The 18,892-nt window shown below is 55.0% G+C and overlaps 1 protein-coding gene across 4 annotated transcripts in view; it reads left to right on the forward strand.

The window, feature by feature from the left end:
- SPNS2 (sphingolipid transporter 2) overlaps nucleotides 1-18,892 on the forward strand; it is a 41,191-nt gene that overhangs the window by 12,176 nt on the left and 10,123 nt on the right. For 3 of the 4 annotated variants that reach the window (XM_023184625.2, XM_023184627.2, XM_023184626.2), the window contains exons 2-3: nucleotides 2,672-2,737; nucleotides 14,239-14,375. In XM_023184625.2, the coding sequence (XP_023040393.1) occupies nucleotides 2,672-2,737; nucleotides 14,239-14,375 (203 nt within the window). The remainder of the gene's footprint in view (nucleotides 1-2,671; nucleotides 2,738-14,238; nucleotides 14,376-18,892) is intronic. The other variant, XM_023184624.2, reaches the window with a different exon arrangement.

The raw sequence follows: 18,892 nt of genomic DNA on the forward strand, positions 1-18,892 counted from the left end.
TCCCTCCCAGAAACGGAACCTGCAGTTACTGCAGACCCATGTCCCTCCTCTGGACTATGGATGGGAACCTCCTGCCTCCTCCTGCCTCTGCCCATCCTCTTGTCCACCCGACACCAAAATCGCGACAGTCCCTGCTCTGGGTCCTGGAGATGACCCGCCACGGCTCCTGCCTTGCTTGTGGTCTAGTGGAGGATGAAGCCACATTCGCCCACATGTGAAGTCCCTGTGGGCCATGTGTGTGCTGCCCTGGAGGATACCAGCAAACCATGCAGAAGGCAGCGTGGCAGGAGAACAAGCTTTGGTTTTTGGCAATAGACCTGGTTTCAGATCTCACCTCCAAAACAGAATGTACTGTGTGACAAATTACTTCATGTCTCAGAGCCTGGGTTTCTTCCTATATAAAGTGGGAGGAGAATCATAAATACCAGCACAGATAGTGAGGACAGCATCTGTACCATCTTCAAAGCCTCACGCATTCCTTGGAACTTAGCGGAAAGCAGTGACTAGTGACTCAGCTCAGGAGCTGCTCCCGGATGGGCTTCTGTGTGCGTTCCCTGTGCATTCCCACTCATCCTGGTGGGCCCAGCGCGAAACGAGTTTGGACGGGGGAGAGTGGGGACAACTAACTTACTGAGGGTGGTGGGAGGGGAGCAAGCGGGGGAGATATTCCAGAACAGGAGGCAGCTGAACTGGCCTTGAAGAAGTGGCAGGAGCGAGCCTAGTTGACAAAGTCGTACCAGGATAGAAGAGGAAGTGTGCGGAGTCAGGGGGTCATGAGTAGCTTGGGGTGGCTAGTGGAGGGGTGGTGTCCTGAGAAGGGAGGCCGGAGGGCAGGGCTGGCAGGGCCAAAACTGCACCCTGTGGTCTCGTGAAGGGGCTTGGATGTAGGGGAGCCCCAGATGACTGACTGTGCCACAGAGGGATGGGATCAAACCCACATGTCAGGAGGGGGAACAGAGTCCTGACCCAGAAGGGAATGGGTTGTGGGGCTATGAGCCTCTGGGGCTGGGTCGGGGCACCTCAGAGGTCCCTCTTGCTGGCCCTGCCATCCACAGGCCTAGGACTGGCCCCGGCTTCTACCTTCAAGGCAAAGCCACAGCCTGCCTTGGTTATTAAGTCATTAACTGGGCCTCACACAGCCTCTTCATTACGGGTAATTATGGTCAATCCACTCAGGACTTTAACAAGGAGGAAGACAGCTTCTCTGGCTGTCAGGCTGCTGGGACATCCGCGCGTCTGCTCCTGCATTCCGGGAAATGGCTCCGCATCCCAACCTGGGTCTCGGAAGGGACAGTGACATTCCAGACTCCCCACTCCTTCTGCACCCCCAGTCCCAGCTGCCAACGGGATCCTCATACAGGGCCTGGAGATTCCACTTTTTCCTACTTCCCCGTGGTGTGACTTGGAGCCCATGGCCTAACTTCCTATGCTCCAGTTTCCTCATCTGTCAACTTGGATCCTGGTACCAGCCTCCTAGGGCTGTGTGAGGATTAAACAGGCATTTAATGCTCAGTTAGGCAAACCATCATCTGTTGAATGCTGCCATCATCATCGTCATCATGAAGAGCTCTGGAGTCCCCCAAAGGCCTCTGTCCTTGCCTGTGGGGCCCCCAAAGGCAGGGCTATCTCCTCCTCCTCCTCCTTCCCCGTCCCCGTCCCTTCTCACTGCAGATGTGCTACGGTTGGGGGGCTCTGGCCTGTGGCCTGGGTCCTTCTGTCCTCAGAGATAATGCAGGCGGAGGCCCTGAGGCCTGAGGGGATGGGGTTGTGTTTAATCAGGAACCCTGGCTGAGTGCTGCGAGCGGTAGAGGGTCCAAGATCCCGCCTGTCCCCCAGAAGCCATGGCTCTGCCAGTCTGCTGGAGCTGTGGGTGGTTTCTAGGTGGTCCAGCTGCTGCCCCCACCCTGTGACATGCAAAGCCCTAAAGTAGTTGAGCTTGGGAGCAGGTGCGGCCTCAAGAAATCCACTTCTCCCAAGAAAGCGGGCAGGCCTGGAGCCCCGCCTGCTTCCCTCTGTACCCCGGGCCTAAATCTGAAAATGGGGGGCCTAGTTATAATCCTGAGGGCAGCTGGGGTGACAGCATGTGTATGTGTGTGTGCTGGTGCATGTGCACATGTGTGCGCACGTGGGTGTGCGTGCGTGTGTGGGTGTGCACGCGTGTGTGGGTGTGCGCGCACATGTGTGTGCGTGTGCGAATGTGGTTGTGCACATGTGCAGGTGAACCAGAGTGACTGTGGCTGCCCCTCCCAGGCCAGAGGGCTCCCCACAGCTTTCAGGGCCCCCCACTGCTCTTTGGGTCGTGGGCTTTTGGTCCCCCTGAGGGAAAGGCCATGTCTATTGCATCGCTCCACGGCCTGGGCCACAGGTAGGGAAGAGGCCCGAGCTGGCAGATAGGAGCTGTGGTTGCCCATGGGGCAGAATGACCACAGAGGAGCCCTGCCTCTCCCTGCCCCTCAGGCCCCTGTGAGTGATGGGAAGAGACTGAGGACAGGAGGTCCCCGTGGAGGCAGGAGGGAAGCCTGGGAAACCTGGGCAGGGTAGAGGTCGCAGCAGAGCAGAGTTCTGCAGATGCAGCCAGGCTGCGCCCTGCAAGGCGGGAAAGAGGCTGGTCTGGTCTGTGGGGACACCAGCATCAGACTGGGCCAGTGAGCACCCTCTGTCTTCCCTCCAGGCGTCCTCCTGGACATCCAGCAGCACTTTGGGGTCAAGGACCGAGGCGCCGGCCTGCTGCAGTCAGGTGAGGCCCACCTCCCACCTTCCCCCGCACCCAGGTGTTGGCATCGCGGGTCCTGTCCTGCTGGCCGTCATCTGCCACCCGGTCTGTCTTTCCCTGTCCTGACTCCTGGAAAGAGAGTGGGCTTTGCATCCCCGTCCCACTACTGCAGCCCACCGATGGCACTGCTTCTCTGAGCCTCTGCTGCTCTTCTTGTGTAACAAAATGAATAATACCTGCCCCGAGAGGCTATGGCAGGTAAAGGAGAGTGCAGGCAAAGGCTGCAGAGGTGACCTTTCTCTGGGTCCTGGGGCCTCATCGGGACCCAGTGATCGATCCAGGTTCCTTCCTGAGGCTGGTGCAGAGAGCCCCTTAATTCAGTAAGTTGGGCAACGCCAACAGAGCCGTGGTGACCCTGTTTTTATCTCCTACCCTCCCCCACATCGCTTCCAATACCATCAACCCTGGGAATCACCTCTTAGGTGACAAGGCAGAAAACTCCACCTAGTCAGCCCCAGAGCGGTTCCCAAGCCCGGGGCAGGCGCCTGAGAATCTGGGCCCTGGACTGGATGTGGGCCTGAGGTTCCCTGGGGCCCAGGCTTCTGAAGGGCTGCCAGAGCAGGGCCTGAGCCCCCAGGCTGCTGGAAGCTGGACTGGGCCAGTGTGGGAGGCTATTCACCGCTTATGGCAGCCCACCAGCCCCTCCCTCCGGGAAACATGTCTCCCTTCTGCCTGCCCTCCCCGCGACATGGCCTTGTGGGAGCTGGGCCCTTGGCTCCCTGGCCTTCCCACTGGCTGAGGCCATGTTGGCAATGCCCTTAGCACCCCTCATGCCCGGGCAGAGACTAAGGCCAGTGCTGCCACGCAGGGCTGGGGGCAGGAGGCCTGGTCCTGACTCTGTTCTAGTCGTGCTGTGTTCTAGTCGTGCTGCCTTTTGTGGGCCCTTGGCCCTGGAGTCCCTCCGGCTGTGAGCCCCAGTCAGATGCAGGATGAGGTCCCCATAGTCTACATTCCAGTCGGTGAACCTCTTCCCCTGCCTGGGCCCTCCTGGGAGGGAGGGGGTGGAGTGAGCTGGTTCTGTCCAGGAACCTGCCTGACCTGTCTAAGTGGCATTCCAGTATGCACAGTGCCTGCCGAGCTCGCAGAATGCCACAGCCACTCCCCCCGCCCCCCTTCCTAGCTGTCCTTAAGAGCCCAGATAGGGACTTTGGGCTCAGAGAGAGGGGCTGCGATGGTTCTCGGGCTCAGGTGAGACTTGACTGTGCTAGGATGGGGCAAGGCTGTGCGGTCCAGTATCCCCTGTAGGTGGCCAGGTGCCTGCCCTGGCAGACATCATGTTTTCCCAGGCCATGAGCCCAACCCCTCCCCTACCCCTTCCTGGGTCTCCCTGGCTGGGCCAGAATAAGTCTGCCTGCCCTGCCACCTGAGACAGGTTCCTCTAGCCCCTTGGGCTGTGCGCATGCAGTGACCAAGTACTTCAGCCGGGAAATGGAGTTCCAGCCACATGGGCGCATGGGAAGGAGCGGGCTGCCAGGCTGGCAAGGAAATAATACCTGCCCATCCCCCGCTCTGTGTGGCCTAGCTTCCCATCCCCCGCTCTGTGTGGCCCCTTACGCACTGGGGACCTGGCCTCAGCCTCATCCCCCTCCTGGTCCCGGCCTCACTGCCTCATCTGGAGCAAGGCTCTACCCCACACGTCCTGCATTTAGTGCCCACTGAGCATGGTCGGGGCCAGCACAGCCCAGGAAGGGGGGCAGGAGGTGCAGGGAATAGTGGGAGGGTCACAGGCCAGGCGGGGGGTGGGGCTTGGCTCAAGGCAGGTGTGAGGGTTCCCTGGTTCTTTCCGCGGTTCTGTCCCAGGCTGGCTTCCGGGGTTAAGGAAAGATAATTCACTCCGTCCCTCCTCACCCTGGTGGCCTGGCTGGAGGTGGACAAAGCACACGCAGGCATCATGTTGTTTCATTTTTCCAGCAACCCTACGGGCTGCGTTTGTCAGCTTCACTTACCAGAGAGAGGGACGAAGGCCCAAGAGCGGGAAATGGCTTGCTGGAGGGCTGGCAGTGGAGAGTAGCTGGCCTGGAATAGGGACCTGGGCCTGGGCCTCTGCCTCTGCTGCCCATGGGCCTGGGGGGGCCTAGATGCCTGGCATCTCAGTGTCCCCAGGGCGAGTGCCTCTGGGCCATGGTGAGAATTCCCAGCATTCTCAGGGACCCTCTGGTCTGTACACTGTGGCCCTCACCTGTCACGTACCCCTGGCACAGCTGGGATGGCCCCCCTAGGGTGCCCTCACCCCTTCGGCCACCTAAGCCAAGAAGCCAGGCGAGTAGACCAGGATGTGACTCAGTGGACAACTAGGAAAGTCACCTAATTGGCCTGTGTCCCAGGCACCTGTGCCTTCCCCAGGCCCGATAAGGTCGGAGCCAGGTGGAGGGCGCCAGCCAGGTGTTGGTGCCTGCCCAGATCAAAGGGCCGGGGCTGAGAGCTGGGCTGCCTGCTTATTTGTGGGCACCAGGGGCTGCTGGGCCGGGAGACAGGGAGTGGGGGTGGCTGAGGGTTAGGCCTGGGCTTGCCCCTGCTGTTTCCCTCTTGGGACTGGCACAAAAACTGCTGAGGACGAGCCCACTTTCAGCGGCCCCTTTGCAGATTAGACGGCTGCTGGTTTGGACCTGGCCCCTGGCCTCCCGCAGGAGCCATCGCTCAGTCTCTGTGAAAGCCTACAGCAGAACTACAGCTCACAGGCCAGGCTCATGCCTGTAATCCCAGCACTTTGGGAGGCCGAGGTGGGTGGATCATCTGAGGTCAGGAGTTCGAGACCAGCCTGGTCAACATGGTGAAACCCCATCTTTACTGAAAATACAAAAACTAGCCAGGTGTGGTGGCGGGCGCTTGTAATCCCTGCTACCCGGGAGGCTGAGGCAGGAGAATTGCTTGAAGCCACGAGGTAGAGACTGCACTCCAGCCTGGGTGACAGAGCAAGACTCTATCACACACACACACACACACAATTACACTCATTGGTTTCTGTTTTGGGAAATCGGGAACCCCCATGGCCTATACCTAAAGAAGCAGCTGCCACTGAACCTACTGCTTCGCAGGTTGTGTGCTGGGCTCTGCCCAGACTCAGTTCCTGCCCTCAGGTAGATTTGCTCTATCTATGGGGGCACAAAACGTATCATCAAGTCATCACCCGGGTACACGAGGACTGTGGGATCCTGGGTGGATGGCAGAGAGTGTGTACCTAGCTCTGGCTGGTGGCAGGTGGAGAGCACCTCCCTGAGGAGGAGACGTTTGAATGGGGCTTTGAAGGATGAGTTAGAGTTTGTAGTCAGCGCGTGAGATCTAGTAGACGTGTGAAGCCCTCCTCTCCCCTCCAAGCTAGATAAAATATGCCAAGAAAACATGTTTAAATTACAAAGCTGAGCTTGACAGCTAAAGCTAGCAGGGAAATTCCCAGATGCCAGAAGCAGAGAGCTGAACTCAAAAACCGGAGTGGGAGCTAGAATTGAAGCCAAGTGATGCAGAGTGTTTAGGGACCAGATAAATGTCTTCGAAGCTTGTTACAGTATTTTTAATATAAACATTTTTATCATGAAAAATTTTAAACAGACATAAAAAGTAGCGAGAATAGCGCAGCAAACTTCCATGTAACACATCACCCAGATTCTTCAAAGGAACTCCCGCCCGCCTGGCTCAGTTTCCAGGCCTGGGGTTTCTTCATTCTAATCATGGGTGATTTTGTTTCCATTCAAGCTTCCTGATTCCAAGCTGTGTCCCCAGGCTGGTGGGTAGTTTTTCTGGTACGGTTCCATTTCAAGCATGGGCATTTCCCACGTGGCTCTGGCTTTATGCAGAAAGCCTAGTTCCAGCCCCTGCTCCGTACAGGCCTGGGGCTTCCACTGCCTTTCCCATAGAGGTCCCCTGTGTTTCCAGGGACCCCCAGCAGAAGCAAATCCCAAACCATTCCTTAGGGAATTCCTTTTTTTTTTTTTTTTTTGAGACAGAGTCTCGCTCAGTCACCCAGGCTGGAGTGCAGTGGCGCAATCTCGGCTCACCGCAAGCTCTGCCTCCCGGGTTCACGCCATTCTCCCGCCTCAGCCTCCCGAGTAGCTGGGACTACAGGCGCCCACCACCACGCCCGGCTAATTTTTTGTATTTTTAGTAGAGACGGGGTTTCACCGACCGTGTTAGCCAGGATGGTCTCGATCTCCTGACCTTGTGATCTGCCCGCCTCGGCCTCCCAAAGTGCTGGGATGACAGGCCTGAGCCACCGCGCCTGGCCAGGGAATTCTTCATGACCCAGAGCCTGCATGGGACACAGGGGACAATTTCCACTGAAGACAAACTCAAATTCAAAATTAATAGAGCAGGCCGGGCGCGGTGGCTCACACCTGTAATCCCAGCACTGTAGGAGGCCAAGATGGGTGGATCACCTCAGGTCAGCAATTTGAGACCAGCCTGAACCAACATGGTGAACCCCGTGTCTACTAAAATACATAAGTTTTTTATGGCGTGGTGTGGGCAATTGTAATCTCAGCTACTCGGGAGGCTGAGGCAGGAGAATCGCTTGAACCCAAGAGGTGGAGGTTGCAGTGAACCAAGATCGCACCACTGCACTCCAGCCTGGGCGACAGAGCGAGACTCCGTCTAAAACCAAAACAAAACAAAAAGATGTGTGTCTCAGGATATTGATTCTGGGACCAAGTGTGGGAGGGGGCAGCAGAGGAAGCTGAAGGCTACTCAGGGCTAGGGTTTGTGGGCTCACAAGGAAGTGCCAGGATGGGGATGGGGGAACGGAGGGAGAGTGGGGACAGAGGAAGAGCCAGCTCAGACTGAAACCAGACGGTGCCTCTGCTTTGCGGGGTGAGTCTCCTTCTGGCCGTTCTCCCCTCCCCTCTTGAACCAGCCCAGTGGCTCCTGCTTCAGCAGACTTGGGTTCTGAAGGTACAGCTGGGTAGCCCCTGTGGCCGTTCCCCAAGGCCCTACTGTTTAAAGGGTGGCCCCAAAACCTCATTCACCCTGAGGCCTGAGAGGCCAACACAGGGTTTACATCCTGAACAGGGGATCACGGAGCAGGTGGTTCCCGTCCTTCCACCGGGAAGTCTGAGTGTGATGAGCTTTCAGGCGCTGACAGGGCCATCTGTCCTGAGCATTCTCCGTCAGCTTGGCCAGCCTAGGTCGTCCCTTGGATGGCAGAGCCTGGCCCCCGCCCCACCCATGCCTGCCTGAGCACCCTCCCTGCCCACAGGATGTGGAGGATGGAGAGTCTTCTCCAAATAACAGATCAGCCATGTAAAAATAGCCGTGGTTCAGCCCAGGCTGAGGCAAGGGCTGAATGCAGGCTCCAAGGCCGCAGAGTGGGGGCTCAGGGCTCCCCCAAGCCCAGACTTGTTCTCTCCTGCTCCAAAGCTGCCTTCTGGGGTCATACAGGCCATGTGTGCCATGGGGATGACTCCCCTGACCATGGATAGGGGTCCTGGGGCTGGCTGCCCACTAGGACACTGAGTCCCCTTGGGGGTTCTGAGCTCTGGGCTGTCGTGAGAGATGGACAGCACGCGTCCACCCCTTCTGGCTTTCTGACGGCCTCCTGCCAGCCCAGCAAGGAGGAGGGAGTGAGGCCCTGGCCCAAGACCCCGAGGCAGGCGGGTTGCTCTAACTCCTCCCTCCCTGCTGTCACAGCCCTGCCCGCTCGGCCCTGGCTCCCTGCCCTGCCTCTCCATTGTCCCAGACCTGTGGGCTCAGCACACGTGAGCTGAGTGAGGGCTTCCCCACACCCTCCACAGGATGTCCCCACGGGAGCTGCTGGGAAAGCCGCCCCTACCAAAACCAGGGGTGGGGCTGCCAGTCTGCCCAGAAAGCTCTCCTCAAACAAACAAAGACCACGGGATTGCGGGGTGGTGGGCAGGGGAAGCTTCTAGCTTGGAGGCCCAGCCCAGGCTGGTCTTTATTCTCAGCAGAGTTGCCTGCTGGCCTCTGTGTCCCCATCGGACACGGTTCACATGGGCAAGCCTTCGCCTATCCCGTCCCTTCTGCCAGGAACATTCTCTCAGCCCCCTCCCCGTCCCTACCCTGATCGCGTTCAGGCCCCTCCATAGCCTGTGACCTCCAGAGGGCCAGGAGGGGTCCTCCCTCTTGTCTGTCCTGAGCAGAGGGAGGGCGGCAGTGACGGATCTCACGTCCCTCCTGGTGCTGGACTGCCGTGTCCCAAGGGAAGGCACTGAGGGGCAGGCAGGTCCAGACCGTGCCTTCCTAATTTGGTCATCTCGGGCAACTTCCTCCTCTTGGGGCCTCAGTGACCCCAGCTGTAAGATGGGGGTGGACGTGGGGAGGATCAGGTGAGCTAAGGGCACGTAGGTGCTTGGGCAAGTTCATCAGACTGGGGCCGCTGGGTGGGGAGGGGACGTGCCAGCTTCTGCCAGGAGTCCACCCGCAGTCCTGGGGGCTTCTGCCCGTCTGAGTGAGCAGCCGGAAACCAAGAAGGGGTTGAAAGAGCTAGGAGGGGCCTGTGCTTCCTGCTCCATTGCGGGCAAGAGGGGAGAATAGAGCATGATGGCCGGGGTCTGGCGAAGGTCTGGGTCACGTCCCTCCAGCCCTTCTTCACCCCCCTGGGGAGGGGGCGTTTTCAAGGGTCCCACCATAGTGTTGGGGGTCGGGGTGGAGAGAGTGTGCTGTGGTTCTCTGTCACCTTCTAAACACCAAATCCTGTCCTGGTCTTGAGCCCAGTCTTCCCTCCACAGCCTGGTCTCTCGCTACTTCCTCTTCAGCATCCTCAGGCCATGGCCTGACCTGTCTCCTTGCTGTCCTCAACAGGCCCTGAACTTTCCCTGACCTTGGGAACATCAGCTGGGACCTTCGCCCTTCCCAGCATGGCAGTCTGTGGAGTGATTTAGAGCAAGGACTCTGGAGTCTGCCAAATTGGGGTTTAAATTCTGGCTCAGCCGCACACTGGCTGTGTGACATCACTTCTTTTGGCCTCTATTGTCTCCTCTGTAAAATGAAGAGAACAGAATCCAATGAGATCATCTGTGCATATGTCAGGTCTGCATCCTGGGCCTTGCCTATAATAAGTGCTCCATGATACTAACTGCAGTTATTATGAACACTAAGCATCAGATGCCTCATGAGCCATTATATAATATTGCTGGTAAGATCCGAAGTTTATATTTCAGTGTGTATTATTGATGTTAAGTATTATCGTAACAGTAAACTTCTATGCACGCTTCAGTGCCCAGCTTTCACGCCACCACCTCCAGGAAGCTTCTCTTCATTATCCTGGCAGGATCTGGAGCTCCTTGGTGGTTCCCCAGCATAGGTTGTCCTTTAAATAGAGCGACCTATGAACAGGGTCTGCCGCTGATCGGACAGGGGGCAACTTCTCTTCTGATTCTTTCTGTCCGCTCCCCACCTAGCACAGACAAGCACAGAGAACACAATTCCTCCTCCTCCTAACGTGTCAGTCCGGATGCAACTGGAAATCTCCCTCCTGCCACGTTCTGATCTGATCTCGGGCAGGTCCTTGGAGGCAGGCCCAGCAGGAAAAATTCCTTTTTAGATGTGAGGAAATCATTTCTGCCTTGACTAATTTAAACAAGGGCCCAGTGTTGACCAAGGCCGGCCCGCTCTGGGCAGGGTGTGGCGTTAAGCACCTTGCACGTGCTATCCAGCACCCAGACCCACCCGCCCTGGAGAGCTGCTATTTTTATCTTCATTTTACAGATGAGGATGTTGGCATGTTGGCGCTGGCTCGGGCCGGCTCATGAGAGTCCATTGTTAACATTTCAGGAATGGTGTGTGAGCTGGTCGTAAAATACAACCATTGTTAAAAACTAAATGATATCAGCTTACAATTAAATAATCAGAAACAAAGGTAATAACTACTCAAAAGTCCTCACTTCCTAATTATTTTGCTGTGTTTAGGTGTTATCTGTTCCTATGGTGAGTGGCGTCTATTCTATTTGTGTGGTAGAAACACTGGACAATGGCATGTTTCGGCACATCCCTTTCCAACGCCCATCAGGGACATGATGTGGGCAGCTTGAACTCAGCCAGGGTGGAGTGTTTACACCATAGAAATGAGCAAACACAGCCGGGCGCAGTGGCTCATGCCTGTAATCCCAGCACTTTGGGAGGCTGAGGCAGGAGGATCACCTGAGGTCAGGTGTTTGAGACCAGCCTGGCCAAGATGGCAAAATCCCGTCTCTACTAAAAATACAAAAATTAGCTGGGTGTGGTGGCAGGCACCTATAATCCCAGCTACTCAGGAAGCTGAGGCAAGAGAATCGCTTGAACCCGGGAGGCGGAGGTTGCATTGAGCCGAGATGGCGCCACGGCACTCCAGCCTGGCGACAAGAGCGGAACTCCATCTCAAAAAAAAAAAAAGCAAACATGCCACATCAGGGCTCCCCTGGCCCCTTTTTCAGAGCCAGTTAAACATTTATCAGCACACCACTGAAGGTGAGACCCAGAAAGGCGGTGGCCTGACTGAGGTCACTGGCTGGGAGGGAGCAGAGGTGAATTTGAGCCCAGGGAGTGTGTCTCATGCCCGGATGATTTGTGCACCCGCGTGCCGATTCTACCCAAGGCCTCTGGAATTAACAGGTCTGCTTGTACACCCACCACCCATGCACGCTCACTGACCTGCTCTTGCTCGTGTAAGAGAGGGGTAGTCACTCCTCCAGCCAGGTTCAGGGGAGCTCTGCCCAGCCCTCTCACCTCTCCTTCACCTCTCTCTTTTCCTCCTCCCTCCCTCCCTCTTTCTCTTCTCTCAGGTCCCATGTCGCCAGGGTCTCAGGCCCATGGAGGAGCAGCCGGGGCTACGCACACGTTCAGCCTGGCGGTCAGAGGCCAACTGGCTGCCATGTCTGCCACTTCCAGCCTTTGTCTGGCCATCTGCCCATCAGCTATGGGACTGCTTCCTAGGGGGAGGAATGGGGGGCCACCTCGCCGTGTGATCTAGGGTCTACCCTGCCTTGCTCTGGGCCTCTTCATCCCACCTGGGACCTCCAAGACCCCTCCCATCCCTGGCAGTGGCCTCCCTGTGGAGTCTTCTAAACTCTCTTGTTCTGGAAGAACAAAGCCAGGTCACGGCCTTTGCTCAGCATCCCCTCACGTCTTCCCTTCTCACCCATGGACGTCACAGTCATCACAGTGGGCTCCGGAGCCCCACCCCAGCCTCTTTCCTGTTCCTCCGACATGCTAAGTAAGCTGCTGCCCCAGGGCATAGGCACTTGCTGTTCTTGCCCCAATAATTACATGATTTGTTTCCTTACCTCCTCCAGGTCCTGGCTGGAATATCCCCTTCTCTGACTGCTCTATTTAAAATTGTGGTGGCCGCGTGCAGTGGCTCACACCTGTAATCCCAGCACTTTGGGAGGCCGAGGCAGGTAGATCACTTGAGGTCAGGAGTTCGAGACCAGGCTGGCCAACATGGAGAAACCCTCTCTCTACTAAAAATAAAAAAATTAGCTGGGCATGGTGGCAGGCGCCTGTAATCCCAGCTGCTCAGGAGGCTGAGGCAGGAGAATTGCTTGAACCTGGGAGGCAGAGGTTGCAGTGAGTGGAGATCGCACCACTGCACTCCAGCAGCCCAGGCAGCAGAGCAAGACGCCGTCTCACAAACAAAACACCAGCTAAGCTATCTATATCAATAAATTTCTCTCAGCCAGGTGCAGTGGCTCACGCCTGTAGTCCCAGCACTTTGGGAGGGCGAGGCAGGCAGATCACCTGAGGTCAGGAGTTGGAGACCAGCCTGGCCAACATGGTGAAACCCCGTCTCTACTAAAAATACAGAAATTAGCAGAGCACGGTGGCACATGCCTGTACTCCCAGCTACTCGTGAGGCTGAGGCAGAAGAATCACTTGAATCCAGGAGGCGGAGGTTGCAGTGAGCCGAGATTGTGCCATTGCCCTCCAGCCTGGGTGATAGAGTGAGACTCTTGTTTCAAAAAATGTAAAATTGTGGCATCCACTTGCTCTCACACACACCCTTCCAAGCTCCTGTTTCAGCCCCTCCCACCGTCCGACAAGCTGTGTTATTGATTTGTTTATTTCTTTATTGTCTGTTTCTCCTCACTCGAATGAAAGCTCCATGGGGTAGGGGTTTTTGTCTCTCTTGTTCATTGATGTATCCCGAACACCTAAAACGGTTCCTGGTGCCTTGTAGGTACAAAAAAATTGTTGTTGAATGACAGGATGGAAGGATGGACGGATGGATGACAGTGTTTTCAGCCATTAGGAAAGGCCCTGCAGTGCGCTGGGAGCGAGGGCAGCTGTGTGGTCTGGCAGGTGTGAAATCTGGAGTTCCAAGCCCAGTTCTGCCCTGATTTGCTGTGTGACCTTGCGTAGATCCCTTCCCCTCTCTGACCTCTGTTCCCAAGTAGAATAAGAAGTGCAGTGTGGTAAAGTATAAGGAACACAGGCTCTGGAGTCAGGCAACTGGGGTCAGATCCCCACTGGAACATATTGCCTGGGGGGTCTTGGGCAAGTCGCTCTTCCTCTGAGTGTGTCTCCACATCTGTGAGGTGGGAGGGGGCTGGAAAGGTATGTGATACGTGAGATATGGCCGGGCGCAGGGGCTCACACCTGTAATCCCAGCACTTTGGGAGGCCGAAGTGGGTGGATCACTTGAGCCCAGGAGTTGGAGACCAGCCTGGCCAACATGGCAAAACCCCATCTCTCGTAAAATACAAAGATTAGCCAAGCATGGTGGCCTATGTAATGCCAGCTACTCAGGAGGCTGAGGTATAAGAATCGCTTGAACCCAGGAGATGGAGGTTGCAGTGAGCCAAGATTATGCTACTGCACTCCAGCCTGGGTGACACAGCAAGACCCTGTCTCAAAACAATAAAAATTTTAAAAAATTTTAAAAAGATAAGTGAGATACGACATGGTAAGTCCCTAGCATAGTGTCTGGCGTGTAGAAAATATTCAGTAAATAGATCTTTGCTCTTTTAAAAAGTACCCAGGCTGGGCGCAGTGGCTCAAGCCTATAGTCCCAGCACTTTGGGAGGCCGAGACGGGTGGATCACGAGGTCAGGAGATCGACACCATCCTGGCTAACATGGTGAAACCCCGTTTCTACTAAAAAATACAAAAAACTAGCCGGGCGAGGTGGTGGGCGCCTGTAGTCCCAGCTACTCGGGAGGCTGAGGCAGGAGAATGGCGTAAACCCGGGAGGCGGAGCTTGCAGTGAGCTGAGATCCGGCCACTGCACTCCAGCCCAGGCGACAGAGCGAGACTCCGTCTCAAAAAAAAAATAAAAAAAAAAAAAAGTACCCAAAGGGCTCACCCAAACCTGGACAAACTGGGCGAACTGGACCTACACGGGAGAGGATGGCGTCATGGATGTGCCTGACCTCATAAGGCCTTTCCCACCTTCCTGAGGTGCAGCTCGGGCTGGGGTTGCCTCTCTGGGCTGCTTCCTTGGTCCCTTTGCTGCACAGACTCTTGGCCTCGAGCCGGTGTGAAATGGGCCGGGAGGCTGGGGTGCAGGGACCTGGGCTGGCCCTCAAGCTCTCCTCTCCCTGCAGTGTTCATCTGTAGCTTCATGGTGGCTGCCCCCATCTTCGGCTACCTGGGCGACCGCTTCAACAGGAAGGTGATTCTCAGCTGTGGCATTTTCTTCTGGTCGGCCGTCACCTTCTCCAGCTCCTTCATTCCCCAGCAGGTGAGGCCCGCCCAGGCTTCTCCCCCGACCGGTATCCTGCTCCCTCCGGCGAGTGGCTAGTCTTACTGGCTTGTGTTAATCCAGCCCGGGGCTTCCAGCTCCTCGGCTTGAACCCCACTGCCTTCCCGGTGCAGAAGGATGAGGTGGCCTTCGGGTACTTTGGTAAGCCAGCCCTGCGGCTGGGGCCTTCCCCACACTGGCCTCTGACCTGAGAGCCTTCCAGCCCATGCCAGCCCATGTGGCCTCCTGACTCTTTCTGAGTGGTCCTCTGATTTGGGATGGATGCAAAGAACAAGTCTGGCCTAGGAGTGAGGGCTTTGTGTCCTAGTCCTGGCTCTGCCATTACCTGGCTGTGTAACCCTGGGGGAGTCACTACCCCTCTCTGGTTCTTGCTCAGTTTGTACTTGGTCTGATGACCAGCTAACTTCTTGGGTCGACATCCCAGAGAAGCAAACATCAATTCAACACAATCAAGAGTCTTCTCATTTAGCTCCCACAGGCCTGGGCTTGAATATCCCGACTTTGTTGCCTACTCAGCTTTGTGGCCTGGACGAACGTACTCTTAATCTCTCTGAGTCTCAGTTTCCTCATGTTTAAAATGGGGATAATACTTCCCAACTCGAAGGTTTCCCATGAGAAGCAGCTGAGCTGCGAAGGTCCAGACCCTGGAACAGGTCGACTGCCCGGCAAGTCATTGTTTCTGTTCCTCCTTCCAGAGATGAGACCGTTGCCTTGTTAGGTAGTGAGTTTCCCATCTCAAGGCATATTCAAGCAGACAGTGGCAATCACATGATGACTGCTGTAGAGAAAGATGAAGGAAGAAGGGGAGGGAGAGCATGATCTGTTTTTCAAGAAGCTTTCAGGATAGCCCTGTCCTTGGGAGCACCCAGGCTTTGGGGTAGGAAGATTTGACAGGAACACCTGTGCTCAGAGCCTTCAGGAGGTGCAGAAAAAGTGCTGAGAGTCCTCACTAAAGAGACAGCAGTCTCTTGAAATCCATGGGGTCAGGGAAGGCTTCCTGGAGGAGGTGGCATTTGCACTGGGCAGGCGGGACTGTGAGATTAGACCTTTTGGTGAAGGTAGCATGGGCAGAGGGAGTCAACCCACAGATGCGGAAACGGTGGTGGAGTATGTTGAAAGGCTGAGAATTGGGCCAGGATGCAATGGCTCGTGCCTGTAATCCCAGCACTTTGGGAGGCTGAAGCGGGTGGATCCCCTGAGGTCAGGAGTTCAAGACCAGCCTGGCCAACATGGAAAAACCCCATCTCTATTTAAAATACAAAAATTAGCCAGGCATGGTGGTGCATGCCTATAATCCCAGCTACTTGGGAGGCTGGGGCAGGAGAATCGCTTGAACCCGGAAGGTGGAGGTTGCAGTGAGCAGAGATCGTGCCACTGCACTCCAGCCTGGGTGACAAGAGCAAAACTCCATCTCAAAAAAAAAAAAAAAAAGGGAAAGATTGAGGATTACATTCTCCCTGGAAAGAAAGCAGGGACTGGGTCATGGAGAACCTTGAATGCCAGGCTAGAGGGCCTGGGCTCCCTTCTGTGGCAGGGCTGAGCTCTGGAAAAGTCTGAAGAACAATGCCGGGTTCAGATATGGGTTGAGGGTAGGGACACTGGAGGGAGGGCATAGAGAATCAGCAGGTTTGCCAAGGACATCCTTGCTTCATGGGCAGCTTCACGGAGGAGGGTCAGGTCAGGTAAAGCTCCAGGCCCAGGATGGCAAGCAGAGCCTGGCGGCCACAGTCAAAAGTCAGGACTGGACCAGAGGCCTCTAGGGCTCCTCAGGGCCTCATCTTGTTCCTGGCCAGGCCCCTGGTCACCAACCTCTGAGGCTGCTCCTGGGACTGACCAGTAAGTCTAGAACCACCATGCCAGGTCTGGGTCCATCTCTGGGTGTGTGGAAGGGGAGAGAAGATCAGCAAAGGCAGAGGGAGAAACAGGTCACCTCCAGTGACGCCATAAATTCATTGCAATCACAATTTGCATCCCATGGGGGTTTCTGGTAGACTTTGGCAATGTGATTCTGAAGTTAATTTGGCAGAGAAAATGCTCAGGAATAGCCAAGAACATTGTGAAAAAAATAACAGTGAAAGGGGATTTGCCTCTCAGTTATCAAAATACAGCGATTCTAACTAAAACAGCAGAGGGATGGACTAAGATCAGTGAGCCAGAGTCCTCATTTCTACGGGGATTTAGTATAGGATGAAAGTTGCATCTCAGATGAGTGGTTTGGGAAGAACTGTGTATCCAGCTGGACTGAAAGAAGTTTGGCCTGTGTTTCAAACCGTCCTGCAGAATAAAGTCCCAAAAGGCGAAAGTAAAGCAAAAAGCATGCTCTTAAAATCTAAAACTATAAGCCAGGTGCCTGTAATCCCAGCACTCATGCCTATAATCCCAGCACTTTGGGAGGCTGAGACGGGTGGATCACGAGGTCAGGAGATCAAGACCATCCTGGCTAACATGGTGAAATACCGTCTCTACTAAAGATAAAAAAAAAATAATAAAAAAAATTAGCCGGGTGTGGTGGTGGGTGCCTGTAATCCCAGCTACTCTGGAGGCTGAGGCAGGAGAATGGTGTGAACCCGGGAGGCGGAGCTTGCAGTGAGCCGAGATCATGCCACTGCACTCCAGTCTGGGCGACAGAGCGAGACTCTGTCTCAAAAAAAAAAAAAAAAACCTAGAACTATGAATCAACAAGAAAAAGACAAATAACTCAGTAGAAAAATGGGCAAGGGATAGCTATAGTTTCAGGAGAAAATACCCAAATGGCCAATACATGTAAGAAGAGATAGTGCTCAGCTTCCCTAGTAATCAGGGAAATGCAAATTAGAACAACAATGAGATCCCATTTCACACCCGTCAGATTGGCAACAATTAAAAAGGCTGACAGTACCAAGTGAGATCAAAGCTGTGGGGAATCGGGGACTCCAGCCCTGCTGGTGGGAGTGTAAATTGGTAGAACCTCTTTGGAGAGCGAACTGGCAGGATATTGTAAAACTCTGTGTATCTCCCATGGCCCAGCCTTCTGCTTGGGGTATACACTCAAGAGAGAAACTCCAGCTTGTAGATACATGCCTGTAAGAAGAACAGTAATCGCAAAAAAAAAAAATAATAAGAAGAAAACAAGCAATCTAAACGACCATCACTGGTGTGCACAGTTTAATGGTATATATGACTCTTTCCAAGACAGAGTTTTGCTGTTGTTGCCCAGGCTGGAGTGCAATGGCACAATCTCAGCTCACTGCAACCTCCACCTCCCAGGTTCAAGCGATTCTCCTGCCTCAGCCTCCCAAGTAGCTGGGATTACAGGCGCCCGCCCCCACACCTGGCTAATTTTTTTTTTTTTTTTTTGAGACGGAGTCTCGCTCTGTCGCCAGGGCAGGAGTGCAGTGGCCGGATCTCAGCTCACTGCAAGCTCCGCCTCCCGGGTTTACGCCATTCTCCTGCCTCAGCCTCCCGAGGAGCTGGGACTACAGGCGCCCGCCACCTCGACCGGCTAGATTTTTGTATTTTTTAGTAGAGACGGGGTTTCACCGTGTTAGCCAGGATGGTCTCGATCTCCTGACCTCATGATCCGCCCATCTCGGCCTCCCAAAGTGCTGGGATTACAGGCTTGAGCCACCGCGCCCAGCTCGGCCTGTATTTTTAACAGAGATGGGGTTTCACCATGTTGACCAGGCTAGTCTCGAACTCCTGACCTCAGGTGATCCTACCACCTCAGCCTCCTAAAGTGCTGGAATTACAGGCATGAGCCACCGTGCCCGGCCCTGTGAGACTCAATAGGGAAAGAATGAACTAGATCTTAATTAACCAGCATAAATGGGTTTCAAAAAAAATAATGAGGGGGCAAAAGCAAGTCACAGGATAAGATGCATGGAGGGTTTCCTTTCGTGTTCATTTTATTTTTAAATGTTTTGAGACAGAGTTTGGCTCTTTCGCCCAGGATGGAGTCTCTGCCACCTTCTCCCCCACCACCAGGTTCAAGCAATTCTCTTGCCTCAGCCTCCTGTGTACCTGCGATTATAGGCACCTGCCACCATGCCCGGCTAATTTTTGTATTTTCAGTAGAGACGGGGTTTCGCCATGTTGACCAGGCTGGTCTCGAACTCCTGACCTCAGGTGATCCACTCGCCTTGATTTCCCAAAGTGCTGGGATTACAGGTGTGAGCCCACCACACACAGCCGTAAATGTGTTTTTGAGACCGGGTCTCGCTCTGTCACCTAGGCTGGTATGCAGTGGTGTGATCATAACTCACTGCAGGCTTGACTTCCTGGGCTCAATTGATCCTCCTGTCTCAGTCTCCTAAGTAGCTAGGATGCACCATGATGTCCTGCTGACATACACATAAAAATATAAGCCGGGCGTGGTGGCTCAAGCCTGTAATCCCAGCACTTTGGGAGGCCGAGACGGGCGGATCACAAGGTCAGGAGATCGAGACCCTCCTGGCTAACACAGTGAAACCCTGTCTCTACTAAAAAATACAAAAAAAAAAAAAAAAAAAAAACTAGCC

Source organism: Piliocolobus tephrosceles, chromosome 16 (assembly GCF_002776525.5).
Source record: "Piliocolobus tephrosceles isolate RC106 chromosome 16, ASM277652v3, whole genome shotgun sequence".
Classification (NCBI taxonomy): Eukaryota; Metazoa; Chordata; class Mammalia; order Primates; family Cercopithecidae; genus Piliocolobus; species Piliocolobus tephrosceles.